This window comes from Channa argus, chromosome 8 (genome assembly GCF_033026475.1).
Source record: "Channa argus isolate prfri chromosome 8, Channa argus male v1.0, whole genome shotgun sequence".
In the NCBI taxonomy this organism is placed as follows: Eukaryota; Metazoa; Chordata; class Actinopteri; order Anabantiformes; family Channidae; genus Channa; species Channa argus.
In genome coordinates this window covers 16,202,596-16,225,231 of record NC_090204.1, presented here as the reverse complement: position 1 = coordinate 16,225,231, position 22,636 = coordinate 16,202,596, and the positions used below count along the sequence as shown (strand labels likewise).

The window sequence follows — 22,636 nt, the reverse complement described above, 5'->3', positions numbered from 1 at the left end:
CCTCTCAATTTCTTACCCTCTCCATCAAATTTAAACAATTCAGAACACTTTTTAGCCACACAAAATATATGCCGGAAACACATAATGTAACAACAGAACACATGCCTCACAAGATGGTGTCCGCATGTCCCAACAGATACCACGGTGTGACAAAGCTTCACATTCTTTAGACAACAACATAAACACACTCACACATCGTCTACATAGCAAGGGTAGGGCATCTGCTGGATGTAGATGCCTGTAGTCTGTTGAACGCCGGTCAGTACTTTGCTCACAGCTCTCTCCACCAGGTCCTGGATGTACACGAAGCCACCCCAAATGTAGCGCATGTCATTAAAAGGGTCAGCTGCTGGGCCAGGATCCCAAAACCTGAAGGAAAAAGAAAAAAACAAAACAAAAAAACAAACAAACAAATGTGTGTTTTATTTTTGAAATCCTACCACATTGAAAGGTCAAAACCAAGATAAAAAGAATCTTCTTGCCGTTTAAGCTCTAGTCTTATTTTTGTTTGTTTTTTTATTACTCATTGGTTCAGGACAACAACAGATAATTAAATGATATATTTCTCAATTTTACCTAACAGCAACAGGTGTTATGTGAGGAGAATATTTTATTTGTGCCGAATGCTAAATTATTTAAATCCTGTTTAAATGTTTTTAAATAGAGAAGCAGACTGGATAGTATCTCAAATTATGTAAAAACTCCCTTTTACAATTTCAATGAAAATATCTAGAAACTATTATAAAAGAGAAGCAAGAGACAAAAATGGAGCTCTGGGCTGTATTTAGTACCTGTCCTTGATCTTATTGGTCCGTGTCACATCATCAATGTCCATGCGGATCTTGTAAGTGACGTGGGGCGGCAGCTTGGGAGATGAAGAGTTTGGCAACATAAAAACTATACCTGCCCAAAGCTCCCTGTCTTCCAGTAGCTCCAATGCTCTGTCAACCAACTGACCCTCAGTCTGCAACCCCTCCAGCTTGTTCAGTGAGAAACACTGCAGACGAGGACAGAACATGTCAAAGCAAAAATGTCACCAATAAAAAAACAAAAAAACAATCTGTAATTAAATCTGTAAGCTGACTTAAACTTCACTTTTTAACTCTTTACTATTTTACCACCATATAACACAAAATAACATTATCTTCTTTTCCTTTCAGCTGTTCATTCGCCACAGCAAATCATGTGCCTCCATCTAACCCTATCCTCTGCATCCTCTTCTCTCACACCACCTAACTTCATGTCCTCTCTGTGAATATTAATAGTAGGTAAAATTTTATAAATAGAGAAGCAGTAAGCATTTCAAAGTAAAACTTATTTTTTCAAAATATCAATTAATTAATCCTGTTACACGTAATTCTAATTACTGTACTTGCATATTTAAAAAGAAGCACAGAAAACAATTGAAAACAGTAAATTCAAAAGAGAAAGAACCTCAGTGACTTGTGCAAGAGTGGTGACTGTGTGATTGATGTCGTTGTACACATCAAACCAGGTAGGTGGTGCTCCAGGCTTTCTGGGGGCATCTGGTGAGGGTGTAGACAGGAAACGTACAATCCTAGAGGCTGTCCAGGAGGTGTTCTCCAAACGCAGGTTGACCAGTACTGCAAACTCTGGCCGCTTCAACAAATTCTGTTTCACATATACAGTCACAATAAATAAAAAAAGGATTTAAAACCAAATAAGTCATAACAGGATTATTATGCTTGTAGCATCTGGTGAGTCAGACCTGGAGCAGCTGAATCTCCACACTGCTCTCCATGTAGTTCTTGATTCGTGGTCCCACCTCGATCCAGGCTTCATTCAGTTCCTGCAGGATCTGCACATCCGCAAAAGTCTTGTTCACCTTCCACAAACACAACATATAGTTAGCTAAAATGGATGTGCTTATTTCATAATGTTTATAGTTGTTTTACAACACATAAAACAGCGGAATATACTTTTCATCCAAAGTTTACAGAGATTAAAAAAAAAACTGCTTCAAGGTCTGGGGATATTGCAGTTACAGTAAGTGGTGTTTGATTTCACATGCTGAGTCACCAGGACATCCCAGAATAAACCTAATTTAATAGACTTGTCAGTCTCTTGTTTCAATCTGAGTCACACAAGCTGAGCGTTCGCCTCTCAGGTTGCTATACAACCTGTGTTACAAAAACAAATACATTGATTTATGTTAACTATTGATGATTATTAGCAGATAAAACATCAAACTTCTTTGCTTAATTACAGCATCACTTTTAACAATTTAACTGCTAATCCTCTGTCCTATTCTCTGAGCTTTGGCTTGTTGTACCTCTTTCATGACTTGCTGTACTGCAGGGGTGTCTGGTGTGTACAGAATTTTCCCAGTAAATAGAGGTTTGATTCCTCGCCACACAATACGAGACAAAGGGTTGGACTCCAGACCACGAATCAAACTTTTACAAAATGGACCTATAGCAAGAAAAGAAGAAATCAAATAGGTCAAATGTTAGCTAACTGAAAGAATATAAACAGTGCACACAGAATAGTAATGATTTAGCTTGAATGTGATTAAATCCATTTTAGACTAATTTAATATATTTAAAGGAACTGAAAGGTTTAGAAGAGCACTTGTTAGATTTTAGTCTTCTAGACAAAATAATGAACACAGGAAATGTGTAATAACTTGCGTAAATAAGTGGTCTGATACTTTAAAGCACAACCCGTCAAATATCTGCGCAGATTTCTATCTATACATAAGAGAAAACAATTATTACACACAAACTTGGATCTGCAAATTCTCTTACTGGTGTTATTGTCGTGGTCCAGATCAGTGTCCTCAGTGCCATTTTTGCCTAAAAAGGACTTTATGTCATTGTCTTCATACCAGTTAAGTGATGGGATGCGTTCACCCCCAAAATCAGGGTGACCACACATAATCCTGGAAAATGCTCTGAAACTCTCTCTGGGCAGTGCCGTGCGATTCTCCAGAGACAGAAGATGAAGAGCTGTGTTCATCTCTGCAAAGCTGGAGAGGGAGGAAAACTAGAGAAAGACAGAATAAGTAAGAGAGAAAGATTTGGAGATGGTTAAAGGAACGACACAAGAAGGAAGAAAAACAGTCAATGCAAAAACAATAATAGCAGAGATCATCCTAAACATTCTACAGATACCTATGAACGATTGTGAAAATGCCAGTTGTGACTGTTTTACTTCAGAAACAAGATAAAAGCAAAATAAAACAATTGTGATTTAAAAGGTTAATTATCTGGTCAATAAAATTATACAGAACATTAAAAAACATTTGATATGTTTTTTACATTCACAATAGTCTAAACCATTAAATTACTTGTTGAAGGAATTGTTTTTTTAATCCAAAATATAAAAACAAAAGAAAACAAACAAAAATGGGTTGTTGTCACAAAAGCATCAAATTGTCACATTTGAAGTTATTAATGGATTTCAACTAAATCATCAGTTCATTAGCTTCACGATGTCCATCAGTACCAGGTTTTCACTCCTATGGCGATAATGGTATTAAAACTTAAAACAAATGCGCCTTTCTCGCAAATTCTGAGTAGATAAAACATATTTGATTAATTGTTAATTAATGACAGTCTGTGATTATTCACAATAAAAAAAGGTTAATTAACTGACTGCCCAATAATTAACTAAAAACAGTTTAGTTTTTTGTTTGTTGATTAAAGAATCAATTCATTGGAAAATCATTGCAATTCTATAATAAAAGTATTATAACAAAAGCCTAAGGTTCCTCTACAAGCTTCAGGATTGAGTATGTCTCAAAATATGGGGACCCAAAAGGGGCCCAATAAATAATAAATGTGTGAATCAAAAAATGTGGAAATAGATATAGAAATAAGTGTTAAAATAATAACATGTTTCAAAATAAGTGCAGCTATTTACAAATGGCACCAATGAACAAGTTGCACTAAATAATACTTGTTAATAATAAATGCACTTTCTGTCCGATCTACAGTCTCTCATCTGAACTAAATGCAGACTCTGATTGATGTCAATGAACACGTGCATTCTCTTACATCATCCATGAGGACAGCCAGCTCCTGAGAAACTGAGGTAATGGCCTGACTGATGACTCTCAGGTCTCCAGCGTTGGCCATCAGACGATCTCTCTGACACGGAGGACAGATAGATATTTTTATTGCTATTATTTACTTTAACAAAAGCAACTCACAGCAAACAGCCACAAAACTCATTTGAATTCACTGAATTTATAATAACATTTGTTGCCCAAAGAAGATTTCTACCGTAAAGAACTTCGTAAAGTCAAGCTGAGTGAGAAAAAGGCGCTCAGCCTCCCGCAGGACGTCAGCAGGCAGGTCACACAGTTTAGCTTGAAGATCCTTCATGACTGCTTCTCCTCCATCCACTGTCAGAAACTGTCCCAACATGCTCACATTACAAACCAGGTCCTTCAGCTGCATTTGAGCACCAGCCAGAGAAACCTAGATGGGAGAAAGTTGAAAGTCTCAATATTTACTTCTAACAGCATTAGATAGGGTACAAGAAATATAATTGATAAAACATAATATAGTAACATAATAAAACTTGTTCTTAGCTGTAATTTTAAAAAGATTTCTATGCTACTTATTTCCATGTTCCACACAAAGAAACATAGGCAATTTAGAGTTACCAATGAACCTAACATGCAGGCCTTTGGACTGTGGAAGATAAACCGTAGTACCTGGAGGAAGCCCACAAAAACAATGGAAGTACATGCCAACTCCATGCAGAAAGCTGGCAGGCAACAGACCAGGGACCTTCTAGCACTGAGGTGACACAACTAACCACTACACCACCATGCTCCCATTATTCATGTCTATTACTATTATCTGCTAAAATGTTTAAATAATAAAAAACATAATTGAAACTCTCAGCGTCTCCAAAATTTGTCCTGGCTATGTTTTTAGCATTTCACCTTTTATTATACCTAAGAACATTTAATATTTCTGTGGGAATTGGGAAAATAAAGTACAAATATTTCAGCTAATTTCTCTTATTTTGCACTTTTAGTGGAAATCACTTTTGGTTCATAAACCAATTAACACAAAAGTGAGATTCTGACGGCTTTACTGGGTCCTTATTTTTTGAAATTCAAAATTTGTTACGTAGGGATTTATAGCTGAAACCCCACCTGAAAATTGAGACGAGCATTCATCAGCTGGTCCACAGTCACAGGAGACAGGCTGCCATTGGTCAAAAGGAAGGTGGAAAATGTCTCATTGGCTCTCAGATATTCTTCCACTGGGAGATCTGTAATAGAAATCCAAACACCTGCATTACAAATAACATCTAGAAAAGATCTTTCAAAACAAGCTGTTAAGCTGATTAATTCCTCCTCTGTTGGACATTAACAGCAAATAATTTGTACATTTGTTCTGTATTAAATCTAGAACTTAAATTATTTGATTTCATATTTGACATATCTGGCAAAAAACTAAAATATTACGTTTGCCACAGGCTAGTTGACTTTAGTTTTCAAAATCATCATTTTAAAACCTGTTTCTGGTTTTAGTAATCTGCAATGAAAATCAATAATAATAAACTGACTAAGCTCTGATGCAGAAAGCATCAGTCATCATTCATGACCATGGCTTTAATCCAGCATGATGGCTCAGATATGTGCTGGTTAGTATGGTTAAGATGAAATATAAAAGTTAGATGATTCACAATATTAATTTTCTCACTCGTCTTATCTGTTTGTTGTTTTAAGTGGACATTGTTGCAATAAAAACGTGTACCAGGAAAAACTGGTTCTTATAGTCTACATTTTAGTCTGAGGTTTAATTTAAGTTTAGTTATTTCAGTCTCCTGTAACCACACAGAAATTTGCCTTCAATTACAAAGGAACAGGATTTTGGGATTTAGCAAATGTCTAGTATTGTGTAGTTATTTCGCAGAATTTACAGTAGAGTCTTGTTTTCCTCTATTCAATCCAACAATTATTATAAGTTAACTGATGGAAGTCAAGGTTCTACCAGATTTCTGGTAAGTTTTGGTGAGGAATCCTGAAGGTTTATATTGACGTATTTGCTCACCCATCTTTTGCATTTAACCATAATGGACCAACTGGTTAACCAATCATAGTTTTTTTTTATTAGGAAAACAACTGCATGTTGTTAATATACATTAATGTCTTTACGGTCCAAATTTTCAGAATGTCAATATATTCATTCAGATCAAAGCTAGAGGAGATTCAAACAAACTGTGCTACTTGGCCAAGCTCCAGGTCTTTCTGCCAGCCTTTGGACACTCTCCATCAGGTCCTGAAAGCTTAGTGAGGTCCGGTTTCCACTGTAGGACAGAACAGTCTGGGCATCCACAAACAGACGAGACAGTCTGGAGAACGACAGTAAGAAGAGTTCTAACAGTGACAAATACACAGTATTAATTAAAAGAAAAAGTAATGACAGTGCAATTTTACATGTTTTTTTGTACAAATTGATCATGTAATGCGATTATCTTCACCAAAGTCACAAATATTAACAAACACAATTTTTCTAACCAGATAAAACACAGGTATAATCTCCATGTCTTTACAACTGCACTTGCTTGAGGTCATTACTGCCAAAGTTCAACCTGCTGTACAGTCAGATCATAACTGTCTGTGTTTTATCAGCTTAGAAATAGTCTGTTGATAATTGTGATGTTGGTGGAGATGAGATCATATTTGACCAATTTATGCAGTAAACAAAAAAATGCATATGAATTATCACTGTATTTTATATGTATACTAGTAGACTTTTTAGTTAACTAGCAAACACAACTTCCTGTATATTAAAACCACCTGCTGTGCTCAATCAAGTGAAGCTGAGCACAATTTTAAACTGGCTAAATTCAAACAAGTATGTGGCTCTTTTTTATACATGAAAGAAATTTTCATTTCACAGAAGCAGCTAAAAAAACTGCTTAAAAAAAGGACTGCACATGGCAGAAGACATAGCCAAAACTGAGCTGCAAGTTCTCAATAAATGCAAAAGAAAAATTCTGTGGATTTGGGTAAGCAAATTGTATTGTTTTGTGTTGTTAAAAAAATAACTAATTCAACTAAATATTAACTACAATGGATTTCAAGAGTTACATTTACTTTTAATTTTTGTACCACAGCATTAACTGGCACCAATTGCTACCTGAAAAGTAGGTAATCACTTACGAACTTAAGGTTGCCTTGGAAAAAAGTAGAAGCCACTTACAACCATGCAATATGTAGCCAAACGACTAAAACATGCAGGAGCACTGATACAGTACAATATATTTCTACCATTAGATAGTCTTGTTTTACTTTTTGTCTTGTTGGTTAGGTATAAAAAACTATTTTGGACTATAACACACAGCTGCAAAGACTACAGATGGACTACTGTATAAGTGAGCAATGGTCATCATGTAAACCCCACCACTCCACAAAGTTATCCATGCTTTCACCCCCAGGTTACATACATGGAGTTGTCGAAGTTCCCAACTTGGCCAGGTATCTCCCCTGGTGTGTGGCTGTGAAAACAGGGATTGTTAATGTTGCAGATAATACCCTGAATCCAGGGCAAGGTGCCTGCTGATGGCAAAGCCTTGTTTGGAAAGTGACCTAAAGGAAAAGGAAATGAAAAACAAACACAAACACCAGGAGATTAATGTGAGACACGAAACAACGAAAATACTGTGTCACTGACCTAAAACACAATCTATGGACACCTGACCGAACAATAATCCCAGCATAACCTAAACAGTTTCATGGGATCATGCAACTTGTTTTTATATAACTGTGTTTTGATGCTCTTAATAACTTTCTGTAATATCATAAAACACTAAGTGCACAGCTTTTCTGTCTGTCTGCTACTTTATTTGAAGTATAGAATAGTAAGGTACAGGCTTATTTTTTTTGTCCTTTCAGTGAGTTCACACTGACTAATCGGTCTAAATTATGTTGTGTATTGTTATGTTTAATTATGTTACATAATTGTCTTAATTCACTTTATATTAATGCAGGTCTTTTCAAATAGGGTCAAGAACACTAGGTTAGGAAAACAAATGTGCGTGTTTGGCACAAGAATTTCTCTTAGTGACTAAATCCTCTTAAGCTGGTTGGAAAAGTCCAGACATGCAAGCGTGTGTAGGTGTGTGTCTGAAAGCAGGGACATTACATAATGTCACTCACATTGGCTCTGTTTGTAGGGAGGGTGTGAATGACGAACAGAGATGAGGATGACAAAGAGGAAGAGGGGCCAGAGGAGTTCAATGATCAGCTGGATCTGAATGAGAGGAGAACACTGAAGCTGTTTTAAGGGCATCAAATACTCAAAAGCCATTACTGTTCTCTTTTCCAAAAATTTGATATCACTCAATGTGACCTTTACTAAAGCTGACAAATTTTAATTATAAAAGTCACTTTGTGTTAATTAAAACAGAAACAATATTTATTGAGATTTTTAAGCTGGTCTTTATTGCAACTTACTGAGGCTAAACATTTTTGAATGTTTCCACCAAGAACATGACTACATTGTAAGAAATGAGGGCTACGCTTACAGCCGTTGTGGGAAAAATGCACTTCAAAGTCCACAAATTGTGAGATAAAATGTAATCCCAGTCTGCACTTCGATTACATTTGTGTGTTTAATTTGCTCCAATTTCTATGGTTGTTCACCAGACAAAATTGATTTGAATGATCCTGCATTTTTTTTTTTTGTTTTGTTGTTTTTGTTTAAAAAAACAAAAACAAAGGATTGGAGAGAGGTTCCACTGACTCCTGAAAGGAGCAGGTTGTGGCTAATAGCTATTATTATGGACATAATAAATAATTTGCAAATTGTAACACGTATTTGGACTTTTTCAGAGGACGTTACTGAAAGGAAAATTCTGTAGACTGTAACATCACCAACTAACAACATGGATGAGGGGTAACTGGAGAGAAATAAATAGTCTCTCTTGTTTTACTTAGTTTTGCAGAAACAATGTATATGTCAGGTGGGTGCATATTACAGTAACCAAGATGAACTGGTACACTTGTTATCCAATCAAAGTCCAACACAACTATTGGCTTGTAATATGATTCAGTTTCACTCTGTAAACACAAGTAAAAAGCCAATCATATCAGTCTGCCACAGCTCAGGAGGACATTAAGGGTAAATATGTATTGGAAATGCTGTAACTTTGATAGATGTAGAAATCATGCATTACCAAGTTTTCATAAACATGTGACACTTATATCTCACAGTGTAGTCACATTCCTGTAGTAAACATTGAAGGACACTGTGGAAAGCTTTTAAACTTATAGCAACCAAGGGGCTCAGTAAGAGGCATATATAGTACTCATGTTTTCTTTTGTCACACAATCTCATAATGTGTTTCCTATTCTTAAAGAATCAACTATGGTGGAGATATGGTCACCTTGTTCCTCCTGCGATATGTGACATTCTTCCAAAGCAGGAGGTAAAGCTGTCTGCAAAACCCCATGACTCTCATCAACAGCCTGCCATGTTGTGATCCTTGAAAAACACAAATGTGATGGGAGAAATTTCAGCAAATATCAGGGACAGCTGGGGACAAATATTGCATGCTATCCTTATGTGTCCTATCTTGTCAGTTCACCCTTGAAAGTCACCTATTAAATCCATTTAATGTATTAAATATAAAAACAATAATTGGGGTCAAAATATACATACATACGGTACACACCCCAACATTTACCAACTAAAAGAGATGGCAATTTGACTCAAGGGTAGCTTTCCCAGAAGCATTTACACTTGGCTACTTGTAGCGAAGTTGGTAAGGCAGTTGTCAACAGACCACAGGGTCAGTGGTTCGATCCCTGGTCTTTGTGTCGAAGTGTCATTGGGCAAGACACTGAACGCCAAGTTTCTCCTGGTGGGTCAGGTTAGCACCTTGCGTGGCAGCCACTGCCATCGGCTGCGTTTAAGTGTGTGGGTGAATGGGAATTGTAAAGCACTTTGGATAATAGCGCTACATAAGCTGCCATTTACCATTTTACTTAAAATATAGTAGAACAGCAGTGAACACCTGTGCCTGACCATTACCCTGAGGAGGTCAAAGCTGTGGCTGGAGAGAGTTTAAAGTTTAATCATTAAAGAAAAAAGCTCTGAAAAAACATAATCCAGGATCATTTGATCAAACTATTAAGTTAGTCCTTCCATAGTAGAGAGATCCAACAACTCCCTGTTTTTTCATTTGGATTGTGAAGGTTGTCTTTTGCACCAACTGTGACCTGCTCAAGAAAGTCAATCCTTTCCTTTATCCTGAAATCCTCCTGATCCTGCTTACGGTACCTGTGTGAGAATTAACATTCACTTTTGCTCTGTGAAGACTGTTAGTTTCGACTGTAACCCCTTGAACAGGTGTATGTTGGTAGAAGATATAGAAATTTGTGCACAGTTTTTATTTACTTGGCAGATTAACTAAAGTACGTGTAATGTTATCAAATAATTTAACCGACAGATAATAACCAAACCCAAGCCTTAATATAAACCTTTCATTTGGGATGCAACTTCTTCATAGGAAAAATCTAAACATAGGTTAAATAATATCATTTATAGATTAAGTAATACTGATTATTGCAATTATCATTCTGACTCTGGCAAAGCAGGTAGTTTTCTATTGAAAAACAAACATTAGTTCAGGTAAAAACTGACTAGCTAACCAGCGTTACGCTGCACCTTCTTCATCGTAGCATATTACACTGTGATGCTAGTAGTAGGCGTCAAACAGGCGCTTTCAACCAACATAAATACAACGTAACTTGCTCCAAGCACTCGAGTAATGTCTACGTATACTTATCTACAACTGTTAATAATTACCTTGCTTATTTAAAATGCGGTTAAGTCTCCGTTTAGTGTATCAGACACCAACTGTCGGCAGACCTCCGTTGACTCACCATAGCCACACTGTATACGCCAGTCTCTGTAGGCTGTGAAAGCAACGCCTACAGCTAACGCTGGTTGGCTGGAGGAACTTCAAGAGGCACAAAAAGCCGGTGAGGAAACTGGTTGGTTTTGGCAACAGAGGAGAGGTGATTGGCTAGACATTGACAGCACTGTTGTATACATGCTCACATGCATTGACCCAAATAACATCAAAATGCATCTTAAAGATTTTAATGAATATCCCAGACAGCAAATTCTTTGAAATATACATATCTCTATCAATTAAGGCAGTGTCCTTCTGTTGTTCATGATATCTGCTTCTTGTCAGGCACAGTTAGGGAAGCATTAAATGAAAGAACTAGAGAGATAGACTAAATAGTATTCTCTGAAGCTTGCAACAGACACTTACTGATATGCACATGTAGGTGAGGGAATGGAGGTACATCAGAATTAAACTGATAAACACTTTGTTCTCAATCAATTAGATTTCCCTTGCCTGCACATATGCCTCAGGTGCTCTGGCTGCACATCAGGCTGGTAAACCCATATGAAGGGACAATATATTTGATGCAGTTAGTGGAGGCAAAAATAAAAGAAAAAGTGTGTCTATGCATAATTGCATATCAGCTAATGCCTGCATTGTTAAATATTTGATAAATATAATGTGAGAGTAAATATATATCATCATCATTTGAAAATATGCTTTCACAACAGTGCTTTAATCCCCTGTACATCTTAAAAAATATAGCTACTGTAGTTGTATTCAGTGGTGTGACAACAGTTTGCGATATGCTGTATGATTGAGTGCATATTATTTCTGAGTCTGGCAACAGTTCATGTAACAACATGCTGTGCAATTGTCCTGTCCTCGATGCAGCAGGAAATGCTCAAAGAAACACTGGCTGCTCTTGTCCTGTTAGAAGTCGATATGTTGAAGCTGGCATTGTCTTTAAATGAATCTGGTTAGAGAAACATAAATCATAATTTCAATTAGAATATATTGAATACTATGTTTCTGATTTAAACATGAAAAAAACAAATGTAAAGTACAATACCCATGACTTTGTTCATAATATATAATTTGGCTTGTAAGCATTTTATCCCCTCTCACCTCTCCAACAGCATTTGTCAGGATCTGGATGATCTTTTCGTGTGGTGTGGCAACCACACTCTGACCGTTGATTTCAATGATACGGTGCCCGACTCGGATTCCTCCTCTTTCCGCTATACCTCCACGCATCAGACTGCAGATCTGCAGAAGAAAAATAGGATGTTTTTTGTGTCTGAAAGCGGGAATAAAAAAGCAGATGGACTTTAGGTCTGGTAAAATTGCTCAAAACTAAATAAACTACATAATGAATCCTGCCTTAGTGTATTAGGTTCACACTTTGCTTGGAAATCGGGTTTTCCTTTATTTTCATGATCTTAAATAATTCCTCATTTAAGCTTCTTCTTCCTCAAACGTTATTACAAATGTATTTACTTAGAATGACTAATTCTGTGGGTGAGTGAAACCTGACCCACTGGTAAAAAACTACACATATGAAGAATGACGTACAATGCCATCCTCCACACTGAAGCCCAGCTGAAATTTGGGATCTGGCCGCCTGATAATCGCCATGGTGACAGGAGGGCAGTGAACGATGCTAAGTTTCACATACTTTTGGCTCTTCAGGTCCTGAGATGGAAACAAAATGTGGATGAGAACAGCAAAATAAAACGTACCACTTTTCACACAGCGGAAAGCTTTAGCACATTGAAATCAAAATAAAGAAAGTTACTTCTTTAACCCTTTTCATTAGTTATATCTCTGGTCTTCTTTAAAAAATAACACTTTTAATTTTACCACAACAACGAAATAATGAGTGTAAGAGAATGGCTATTGGGTTCATTCTAATAAATGTTTAAAAGGAGAAATCATATTTACATATTTTACAATAAATCAGAGAATGTTTATTTTAGCTCTAAAGTTCACTAACAAATGGTGCTGACACACTCACGGACTGCATGAAGGCACAGTGCCATCTAGTGCTACTCTTAAAATCAGTGCACCATCAAGCCAATTTAAATGTATGGTAATGATTTTAGAGATAATTTATCTGAAAATGAGTCATTCCAGCAAAAAGCCAAAGCAAGAAAATTGTATTAATACTGCTGACGATATGATTACCACAATTATACTGTGCTTTTCTTCTTACCCGAATTATGTTCTGGCAGGTGGTGATGGGGAGACCCACCAGGCTGGTGCCATTTACAGACATGATGCGGTCACCGATGCTGAGGTCACCGCAGCGCTCAGCCGGACCTCCGTGAAGTAGATTGGCCACAACCACAGTGGGCAGGATGGAGCCCCAGCCCGACTCAACCACTGCCAGCCCCAGGATCTCTCCAGGGGCCTTGGTGATGACAACCTAAACCATAGACAAAGGGAAACTGATTAACCCCACCCGGTTTTTACTCATGTGAGACCCTTGTGGGTGGTCACACTTGTGCACATATTGTTGTTGGAGACATAAATAAATAAATTAATAAAACAGAAACACTGAGCAGGAGTTGTTTCAAGATTTTCTTTGAACATTTTGATTTTAAATTTGAGTCAACTAACCTGTAATCATGTCCGACTTCAGGACTAGTCATTGGTATACTTTAAGATGTCATTTTGTTTCCTTGCACAATAGCTCACCTGACTGATATTCTAACATAAATTAACAAAGCATCAAAACATATACTTGTCAAATCATGACTACTTCACAAATTGTTAAAGCCTTAATCTTCTGATCACTAAGGGTAGTTGTGTGAAATACACCATGCAGAAATAACAGCAGATCTGTTGTTCCGTATGTTTTAAGAAACGTAGCCACAATCACTCTGCTTACATCTCTGAGGTTCTGAGAGTCAGAGAAGTGGGCCAGGTCTCCATTGTAGAGCTCTTGACTTTCCAAGTAGTCACTGTACTCGCCAGGTCTCAGATCGCTGGCTTTGATGCCACTGGCCTGAAGAAACTGCTGGTAGGCCACGCCGAAAGCCTGACCGATTGCCTGAGCAATGATCTGGGCCTGCATAAACAGGGAAGAAGAAAGAGAGAAAAACAAATGATTTTTCAAAATTGTAACTATTTGAGCTGCAGCTGTTTGTGGGAGAGTTTCCCTATCCAATTTTGTGTACACTGGTTTATCATCCTCCAACACTCTGGTGACTCTGGCACTCAGACAAAGATGTCAGCAAGCCAAATGCAAATGAAAGGATAAACTTCATGTTTTTCACCTATATCTGTGGGACTGCCTGACAGACTATCAAAAGGCAATAAATCAACCAAATCAAATTATTTAGTACCATTGTCAATAATTGTCATAAACCTCCCATGCTGTTGATTACAATCAACTTTTATCAATCCATGCACGACTTCTTACCCTGGCCATCCATATAAATGTGAATATTTTCTTCACTATTTTACAAACAAAATTACCAGTGACAGGGTGTGTTCTAGTGCCATTTCTTCCCATCCAGCTGTTATTTCTGCAAGCACAGCTGTCTCCCCTCGTTCCTAATTTCAGATGGTGCTTACAATTAAGTCAAAATGTCTGGAGAAGACTGTTTTTATTCAATTCCATGTCTTGTCTCGTTTGGAGCTGTGTGCGGGAATTCAATTCCCTGCTCTAAATTGGTTCAGGTCATATCTCATCAAAATAAGTTTTACTATTAATATGGGTGACTGTTCCTCTTCTTCAATCGCGCTCCTCTGTGGTTTCCCACAAGGGGCTGTACTCAGTCCGGTTCTGTTTTCATTGTACTGTACTGTGCATTGTTCCATTCGGGTCTATCTTAAAGAGATATGGTTTCCCATTTCAATGCTATGCAGATTACATTGCGACATATTAAGATAAAGGTAGACAAATGCAATGAAAGGCATATCGCTGCAGTAATTGTTTGACTGTCTGAGAACATGGCTGCTGCTTAACTTTTTACATTCTAGTGAAAACAAAACAGTGTTTGGCGACTGTTTGGAAAAATTCAGTATTAGTGGAAGCAGTGGCCTCATGGAATTCAGGGCCTTACAAAAAGTGGGAGACTTTTTTTACATTTGGGAGAACTGACTGGCTGTCTGGGAAGGGAAACCAGGGCAAGCCGAAGCTCAGCTGTTATCCAGCAGAAGACAGCAAATTTGATGCGAGATGCAACACTGTATAAAACTAAAGACATCTTAAAATTCTATTTCTATTTCTGCATAATACTATTTGAAGCTAAATGCACAATACTGCAGCTGATTTAAAATAAAGCAGACATCAGGTGTGGTATGGTGTGGGAGTCCATGGTTCAAAATATGACAACTGATGAGGCAGGAACACACCAACGTGTCACTGGAAAATTAACACTTTTAATAAACTCACATCTTCAGAGGAAAAGACATGGCAGATCATTAAGCACTTCTTCGTAGGCCCCGAGGAGGATGAAGAAGAAGAGTTGGATGATGTGTCACCATCCTGTCCTTTACGTTTTCTTCGTGCCATCAAGACTACAATGTCACCAATGTCTGCAATGTAAGAGATCATCTGCAGAGCATGATCCATCATGGCTTCCTGAGTGGAAAAGGGACATGAGAGCATTAACAATATGAGAGAAGACCAGAAAGTCTGGTTGACAACTTTGACTTGTAAAGATTTAAACATGTTGGAAATAGGTTATTAATTACAAAGAACAGTGTCAGGGGTGTTATTATGGCCTCTTAATCTACCTTAAAGCAGACTTTGTTTACAAAACTGGACCGCAGAGCTACTGTATGGTGACGGAAATCATTTAGTAGACAAGCATACATTTTGTAAAAAGGCTTATGATATTTATACTTAATAACAAAGTAATATAAATGAAATTCTACCTTTAAATGTAACTGTGTGCTATAAATAGTAAGAAACCAAGATTTAAGAACAAGGACAACCTGACAGTAAATGATCCACTTTTACTTGACCGATAATTATTATCCACAGTAGAGAATAATAGGCTCTACTATCACTGAGGTCTGATAATAACTCACCACCCAGTTCTATACTAAAGATTCCTGCAACATGTAAATTAACATTTTGAGAAATGCTGTGTCAAACCCTGGATTTATTTAATTTTATTTAACTCAAGCTAATTATGAAAAGGCGAGAAGTGACACACATACCTGTGTGTCAGCAGTGAGCACTTTAATTCGCTGTGTGGAGATGAACAGATCCACCTCTGTCATAGGCTGAGATTCTCCCTCTGGAGCCTGAAGGAAGAACAACCTTTATTGTCATGAAGCACATATACATATTGCACATACACATTGAAATGAATGAATACACAATGAAATTCTTTCTCTGTATATAAGTTATCGCCCTGGGGGAAGGAGAAGCCACAGTGAGCTAGTGCTGAGTGTTTCACTCAGGGACCCACCTGGTGGGTTTGATCCTGCAACTTCTGCATCCCATCCTGCTGCTCTACCCATTGAACTGAGCTACCAGGCCACCTCAAATGTGCAACACTGTGCAGCACTGGTACTTAGTAAGATACTACTATGGTCCAGTATACCAAATCAGTCCTATCTACAACATCTGCAGTGTTGTGACACAAAACAGAAAAGCATAATCAATCATAGAAAAAATCCGTTCACCTTTATCCTGTCCACAGCCTCTTGAGCCTGGGCCATTCGAGCATTTGTAGACGGGTTTCTCTCTGATTTGATCTGAGTGGAGCCAAGGTACTTGGCACCAAATATTACCCCCTCCAACAGGTCATCAGGGTCACACGGACCAGGCACTAAGGAAGTAATGCACATTAACATGTGAAATAAATGATTTTGAAGGTTTTTTTCTACAGTTGTGGCACAGACTGTCACAATTGTAATACATGAATATAGAAATGTGGTGAAGTGACTCACCATCTTTATATGAAGGATGGTCATCAGCACTCTGCAGTGACAGTTATAGAATATAATTTTAAATTCAAACTGTCAAAATAGAACTGCATAAAGTTACAAAAATATTTGTAACTTAGTTTAGTAACTTTTAAGATTTCATCGTTTTTACTGATATGTATAAATAAGTTACTTGCATAGTATCTTGAAGGGATTAAACATTTACTAGTTATAGCATCACCATTTTATCTTCTTTAAACCGGATACAAGTGTTTCAACATCAATATTTAGCACAAAACCAGTTTGATCAAGTATAAGGTCTTCTGCAGAAAATAAAACTATTACATTTATCAAAACATAATCAATTTTAAGTTTACAATGAATCCCCTTTTAGATTATTAAAACTACATCAACCTACCTCTTCGCTCTCTGCAGCAGCTTCTTCATCTGGAGGATCCTCGCCCAGCTTCATCCACACTGGTTCAGGGTACTCATCATCAGGCATGGAGGTGGGGGAGTCGTTCCTGTCTTGGCACTGTTGACCATTCCCATGATGACCCCAGAATCTCTCAGCGTCCCCCTGACTGTAGGAAACAGACACTACGGCATTCACTTCCCCTCTGTGGGGCAAATAGGTGGGATGTGGTGTGGCACTAAGATCTGTGCATTGCAGCAGCCCCAGCAAGTGTTGCTGGTGGCTTTCAGAGAACAGCAGCCCTGTGGTTTCAGCGCTGTCATCTGTTAATAGAGAAGGGGCAGATGCGTCCTGCTCAGACACGATGGAGTTGTGATGGTGAGTTGGTGTATGATGATTAGGGTGAGATTCTTCACCCATAAGCTGAAGTTTACTGAGAAGGGTGTGGATACGGCTGTGATCTTCATCACCTGATCTCCTGTTTTCAATTTCCTCTTCAGTGACTATATCCTTATCCCTAAAGGGTACCCTTTTCTGGTCTTCCCCAACTCCTTGTAATTCTGAAACCCTCTCCCCATCCTCCACCTTAGACTGCTGTGATGGCTCTGCATGTATCTTTACCAGTTCCTGCTGGTTGATGTTGAGCTGAGGCACTGTGTCGCCTACATCCATAGGTAATATTAGTGGTTCACCTGGACTCACTTTGTCCATGCTGTCAACAGAGGGAGGGAAGCTGGTGTCATCTAGGTCATCTGTTGAGCACGCTTCACTGGATGAGTCAGACCTCCAGTCTAATGGAGGGGGCTCAATCAGGTTGTAGGAATCCAGATCTTCCACATCTGAACCAATTGGAGCTGGCACAATCTGTCTTCTGACCTCAGTCCCTGAGGCACTATCAATAAATATGGTGTCTGAGGTTGGCAAAGCTGGCTGATCAGCACGGCAAATGTCTGAGTCCATTTTGTAAGAAAACCTGTCAAAGGAAAATTGCATTAATGTGTGGATTCCTAGTTAAGACTAATAAACAGCAGCCTTGTCAGAAATTTTGGTGCATAGGGTTTTCCATTCCCTGAATGTCACTCTATTTCAGAGTCAAAAAGAACTTCAATTATATGAGCTATTCCATTTACCAATCTCTCAATATAAAAGACTAATTATATATGCGATAGAAAAAGCAGTCTAAAGCTTAAAGTACATGGATAACATCTACAGTATACTAGCACTACATAGACTCCATGTTTAAACCAATGTTATCGATGAAAAAACGTTTCATACAACTCATTTAGTTGCAAATTCACTTATATCAATACGCCCTAACTCTATACCATCCGAACAACAATGGGGTCCCCCAAGTCCGTGCGAATGGGTTTACGATGCATACATGCAAAAAATATATATTTTATAAAACAGTCTGTATTGTTTACAAGCGAGGGTTTCCTTTAACTACTCCGAAAACATATTACTTACACTACTATGTAATTACACACTAATTACATAATTGTTGTGATAAACATTTCTGAGGACCAACCCCCCCATCCCACAAAAAACAACAACAGAAGAACACTGCTTAAATTAGATGTTTTAATTGAATAAACGTCACCGATTCTACAATCGATGTGAAATGTAACGAACTTCATCTCAACTAGTTTGCTGACTAGCGTATCTTACTTTGAACATGAAGCTGGCGCATAGTAAACTACAACCTACAAGAGTTAATGGGGCTAATAGCTTGTGGTTCGACCTACCAATAACAATGAGCTAAAAGAAAAACACACACACTGTCAAAAACAGCTGGATTCAGTTAACGCTAGCAAAGTGTGGTTAGACATAGCGTTAGCTGAATAGCTAACGTTAGAGTAATTAACTTAGCTTTTAGCTAGATGTTTAGCCTAATTAAAAATGCAGAGCACAACAAAGAAACCAAAACAACATAGTCATTAATACCACACGTATTGTCAATATCAATCCAATCGTTTCAATGTCGAAAAACTGGAGCTGTCACCTGATCTTTTAGGTCTTTTTCGGTTTCTTCGTGCTCAGGCAGTTGTGTTTGCCACGATAGAGAAGTTGACGTGGTTTGAGTTATGAGTCTATTCCAAAAATTTGACTTTGCTTTATTCGTCATACTAGCGCCAAGCAAGAAATTAAATGTAATAATTTCACATAATCAGCAAGTTAAAATTGTCACGACAGCAATGAGATACTGTTCTTTTGTCATTGCCGCAGTTCCCGAGACCGCAGCTTTTATTTTATGTGGGGACGTTGGACCCTGAGTAGATTGTGCTGTGTTCAGGAACTCCCGTAGCTTTCCATATCATCGTAGGCCTGGCCTATTTAACCGTAATTTATACCGGACTTTTATGTAGCTATCTTATACCAGTGTTTATGATTACAATAAATGAAACTGTCAAGTGAATTATAATCGTAGAATTAAAATTGATATTTAAGATGTATTTTTGACGTTGGTTGACATTTTTCCAAATACTGATAAATCCATCATCCTTAGAAGGCAACAGTCGCATACGTCATATCGCATCTTCAAGTCCCGTTCAATCAAACGACAATAAATCGATACAAATCAAACATTTATTTAAAAAAAATTACACAATGTTAAATTATTCAACATATTATTCAGTTTAGCGTCCCCATTTAACCACTAATACAAACTGTTTGTCTGTAGTGCATACAAAATGGAAATATCTATAACTTGGGTCCACCTTTCTAGTATTTACACACATGCAAATCAGATATTTATGCATCTAATTTAACCAGTTAGCCCAGTGACTTGGAACAAAACATGATTTGGAAGCCTGGCTGCATTAAACCTGTATTAAAGAACAGTTATGGTACGTATCCTATTATGTGCTTCATGCAGACTGTTTACAGAGGTTGATAAACTTGTGTGATTAGGACTTGTGATCATCATTACAGTATCACTTTATAAAATTTGTTTTCTTATTACTCAGTTATGGTGCAGATCATTTTGGGTTTGATATATTTGGACACTTTACTTGCTACAAGACTGAAAGAAATCTCCACTAACAGTCTAATCGTGTTTGATCATGTTAAAAATCTGCTACAAATCCTTTTTTCAACATTTGCAGCAATACATTGTCCTGATTTAAACATCCAATCTATTCCTTTCCATGAGTTGTAGACTATGTGTTGACTGACTGGTCACCGTCACCGACATTCATTTGCATTAAACCAATCAGAGATGAGACGGTGCCCATCAATCCAACCAGCCAGTTTGGAAATCGACCTGCCCAAAAGAAGCCCGGTGGCATCCAGTGAATGGCATTACTGAGGTCGGCCATGCTGCTGATAATGGAAAGAGTCTCCACTCGCATTTGTCTGTGAAGCTGAGAGAGACTGCAGGAAAATATGTATTTGTTAGGCCATGTGGTATTAGACCTGATTTCCATTCTTATTGTAAGTGTGCTGGAATAGGCAGACCATATATCATATGTCTTAAGCTAACTGCAAAAATGACTGAACATTGGTCATGCTGCTGCAGCAACAATACCTGTTTTGAGCTCCGTCTCTCCTACATTTCTTAAGCTTCTTCCTCAGTAGCAGCAAAACCCGAAGTGACCTGAAAAACAACAACACAGCTTTGACTTTGTATACTTGTATGTCATAACTAGCTTTTGCATATACTAATATTAAATATTTTTTATATTTAATATTATTTTATATTAATATTATATTATACACATTTTGCAAAAGTTTCGAAAAACATGAGTTGAGTTAAATAAAAAAATGTTTACACTTGTGTTCTGTCTGATGTTTGTGAACAGGTAATCCCACCTGAGTATTCCCAGCAGCAGTGAGGTTCCCCACAGCACTGTACTGAACAGCCACCATTTATCAGACTTCGTTTTGATGAGCTCAGCGTCAGCGGCCCATGCAATGTGTTCACAGGGGTAGTAGAGCTGGTCTGCCACATTTGTCAGCACTGATATCCAGCGTACACCTGAGTCCTCCTCCTGTAAAACACATGCAAAATGCATTGATGATGTATTTTACAGGTTCATGGTAAAGTGCGCAAAAAACCTGTGCAATAATGTATCTGTGACTTGCCAAGGGACTAAAAACTTGCTCTAAACTACCTCTGGTAATGCAATAAGTGATATAAAGTATGTTTAATATATACATGGTTGCTTATAACAAAATCAATAAGAAGATATCGCTGTAGTGTTTTTTCTTAATAAGAATGACCTCAGTGGGAAAAGAGAAAGGTGCAGCATGTTGTTGTGTTGCTCACCCCATGTCCAAACCCATAGCTGTGGGAATAGGCCAGCATGGAAAGGTCATCAAACAACCTCAGCACTGTCCTGCATTGGCTAAGCTGAGCTGAAAACAGAAGCAGACTTTTCCCGAGACGGTGGAAGGAAACATCTGCTTCTGCCTTACGGAAAAGAATTCCTCCGACAAGCTGGGAGCCATAACAGACCGACCTGATCTGAGGAGACAAGCATAGATGGAAAAGCAGTGGGTGGTGGGTGTTTTTTATTCACTTTTTCTCTTGGTTTTATTAGTGCCTGTTTTAGAAACTTTTAAAATGACCAATGTAGCATGAAACTAAAGTAATTTATTAATAATAATATTTATAATGGCACAACTGATGTTATGAAGTGATACCTTTACATTTTGTTACATAAGCTAGTACCTTAAGTTGCAACAAAGTTGATTAAATCGCCCTGGCAATAAATGTGGCTGCAGGAATACTTACAACTTTATCTCTTCCTCTGTAGGACTCCAGCAGTCGGACCAGAGACTCTAGAGACTGTTGCATGTCTCTCTGCAGCTTACAAACACTCTGAAACAGTCCAAATAAACGAGCAAACACTCATCTGTGAACCTGCTTGTACATCTCCAGTTTAAACTGTTATTTGGATCTGAACAACTGCTCAGCTGGACTTTGAAACAGGAAGCTCTCCAAACAGACGTAAATAGACGATCACAGAGTCAGTAGAACTTCTTCCTCTTTTTATACTTTTTGCTGCTCAAACACAGCTGATGTGTACTGCTGCCCTCTCCAGTTTAGGCAACACAATTTCAACATGTCTGGCTGATGTAGCTTCTAAATTTCAGTAAATACAGTAAAAGCATTTAAAAAAGCCTAATGATCTTTTTGAGTAGTGAGTAGTCTATATATTTCTTTTGGGAATCAAAAATAAGTTCAAGTAATACACCCCAAAAGATTTTTATATACTTGATTTCTTTTCCTCAGTGTTTTCCCAACCAAGTAGTTGTGGCAATGTGAAAATGCCCCAGGGGAAAAAAAAATCATTTATTTTAAATGTGTCAACATCATTATTATTGTGCCAGTTTCGGTCAAAAGGCTCATTTTCCCCTACAACATTTTCCTTATCTTAGCTATTAAAATAAAAAATAATACTTGCTGAAAGTATAACTATTAAAGTTACAAATTAGTAAGCTAATTAAATATTGGATGCAACTGAATATGTTTAA

General features: G+C 37.7%; 3 protein-coding genes across 6 annotated transcripts in view; all 3 read right to left on the bottom strand.

Moving 5' to 3' along the window:
• Positions 1–10,957, bottom strand: part of abca7 (ATP-binding cassette, sub-family A (ABC1), member 7) — a 32,531-nt gene extending 21,574 nt beyond the window's left edge. For 2 of the 3 annotated variants that reach the window (XM_067512295.1, XM_067512296.1), the window contains exons 1-14: positions 10,803–10,957; positions 9,379–9,476; positions 8,150–8,243; positions 7,438–7,579; positions 6,215–6,339; positions 5,135–5,253; positions 4,248–4,445; positions 4,020–4,112; positions 2,769–3,006; positions 2,294–2,433; positions 1,730–1,846; positions 1,435–1,632; positions 792–997; positions 193–369 (exon numbers count right to left, since the gene is read on the bottom strand). In XM_067512295.1, the coding sequence (XP_067368396.1) occupies positions 193–369; positions 792–997; positions 1,435–1,632; positions 1,730–1,846; positions 2,294–2,433; positions 2,769–3,006; positions 4,020–4,112; positions 4,248–4,445; positions 5,135–5,253; positions 6,215–6,339; positions 7,438–7,579; positions 8,150–8,243; positions 9,379–9,453 (1,922 nt within the window). In that variant the 5' untranslated portion in view covers positions 9,454–9,476; positions 10,803–10,957. The remainder of the gene's footprint in view (positions 1–192; positions 370–791; positions 998–1,434; positions 1,633–1,729; positions 1,847–2,293; positions 2,434–2,768; positions 3,007–4,019; positions 4,113–4,247; positions 4,446–5,134; positions 5,254–6,214; positions 6,340–7,437; positions 7,580–8,149; positions 8,244–9,378; positions 9,477–10,802) is intronic. The other variant, XM_067512297.1, reaches the window with a different exon arrangement.
• A 611-nt stretch (positions 10,958–11,568) lies between these two features.
• si:ch73-40i7.5 (amyloid-beta A4 precursor protein-binding family A member 3) lies at positions 11,569–19,442 on the bottom strand. Of its 2 annotated transcripts, XM_067512298.1 has the most exons (11): positions 19,161–19,441; positions 17,162–18,131; positions 16,768–16,798; positions 16,501–16,646; positions 16,030–16,116; positions 15,257–15,445; positions 13,745–13,924; positions 13,067–13,279; positions 12,427–12,546; positions 11,980–12,120; positions 11,569–11,827 (listed from the first exon to the last, which is right to left on the bottom strand). In XM_067512298.1, exons 2-11 carry the CDS (start codon positions 18,116–18,118, stop codon positions 11,756–11,758), a joined length of 2,136 nt encoding a protein of 711 aa, XP_067368399.1. In that variant the 5' UTR covers positions 18,119–18,131; positions 19,161–19,441; the 3' UTR covers positions 11,569–11,755. The 2 variants fall into 2 exon arrangements, with proteins under 2 accessions (XP_067368399.1, XP_067368401.1); XM_067512300.1 differs by lacking the exon at positions 12,427–12,546 and having other exon boundaries at positions 19,161–19,442.
• A 284-nt stretch (positions 19,443–19,726) lies between these two features.
• Positions 19,727–22,107, bottom strand: pex11g (peroxisomal biogenesis factor 11 gamma). Its single transcript, XM_067512306.1, has 5 exons — positions 21,894–22,107; positions 21,426–21,623; positions 20,969–21,147; positions 20,685–20,753; positions 19,727–20,530 (listed from the first exon to the last, which is right to left on the bottom strand). The coding sequence occupies exons 1-5, from the start codon at positions 21,954–21,956 to the stop codon at positions 20,317–20,319; spliced, it is 723 nt and encodes a 240-aa protein (XP_067368407.1). The 5' UTR covers positions 21,957–22,107; the 3' UTR covers positions 19,727–20,316.
• Between the last annotated feature and the right edge of the window lie 529 nt (positions 22,108–22,636).

Coding starts and splice junctions, on each gene's coding strand:
- si:ch73-40i7.5 (XM_067512298.1), bottom strand. CDS start 18,118: ATGGACTCAGACATTTGCCGTGCTGATCAGCCAGCTTTGCCAACCTCA. Junction 13,280..13,744: donor ACTCTCAGAACCTCAGAGAT/GTAAGCAGAGTG, acceptor TCTATGGTTTAG/GTTGTCATCACCAAGGCCCC. Junction 12,547..13,066: donor CCTGCCAGAACATAATTCGG/GTAAGAAGAAAA, acceptor TTTCCATCTCAG/GACCTGAAGAGCCAAAAGTA.
- pex11g (XM_067512306.1), bottom strand. CDS start 21,956: ATGCAACAGTCTCTAGAGTCTCTGGTCCGACTGCTGGAGTCCTACAGA. Junction 20,754..20,968: donor CTGCTGCTGGGAATACTCAG/GTGGGATTACCT, acceptor GTTGTTTTTCAG/GTCACTTCGGGTTTTGCTGC. Junction 20,531..20,684: donor AGAGACGGAGCTCAAAACAG/GTATTGTTGCTG, acceptor ATTTTCCTGCAG/TCTCTCTCAGCTTCACAGAC.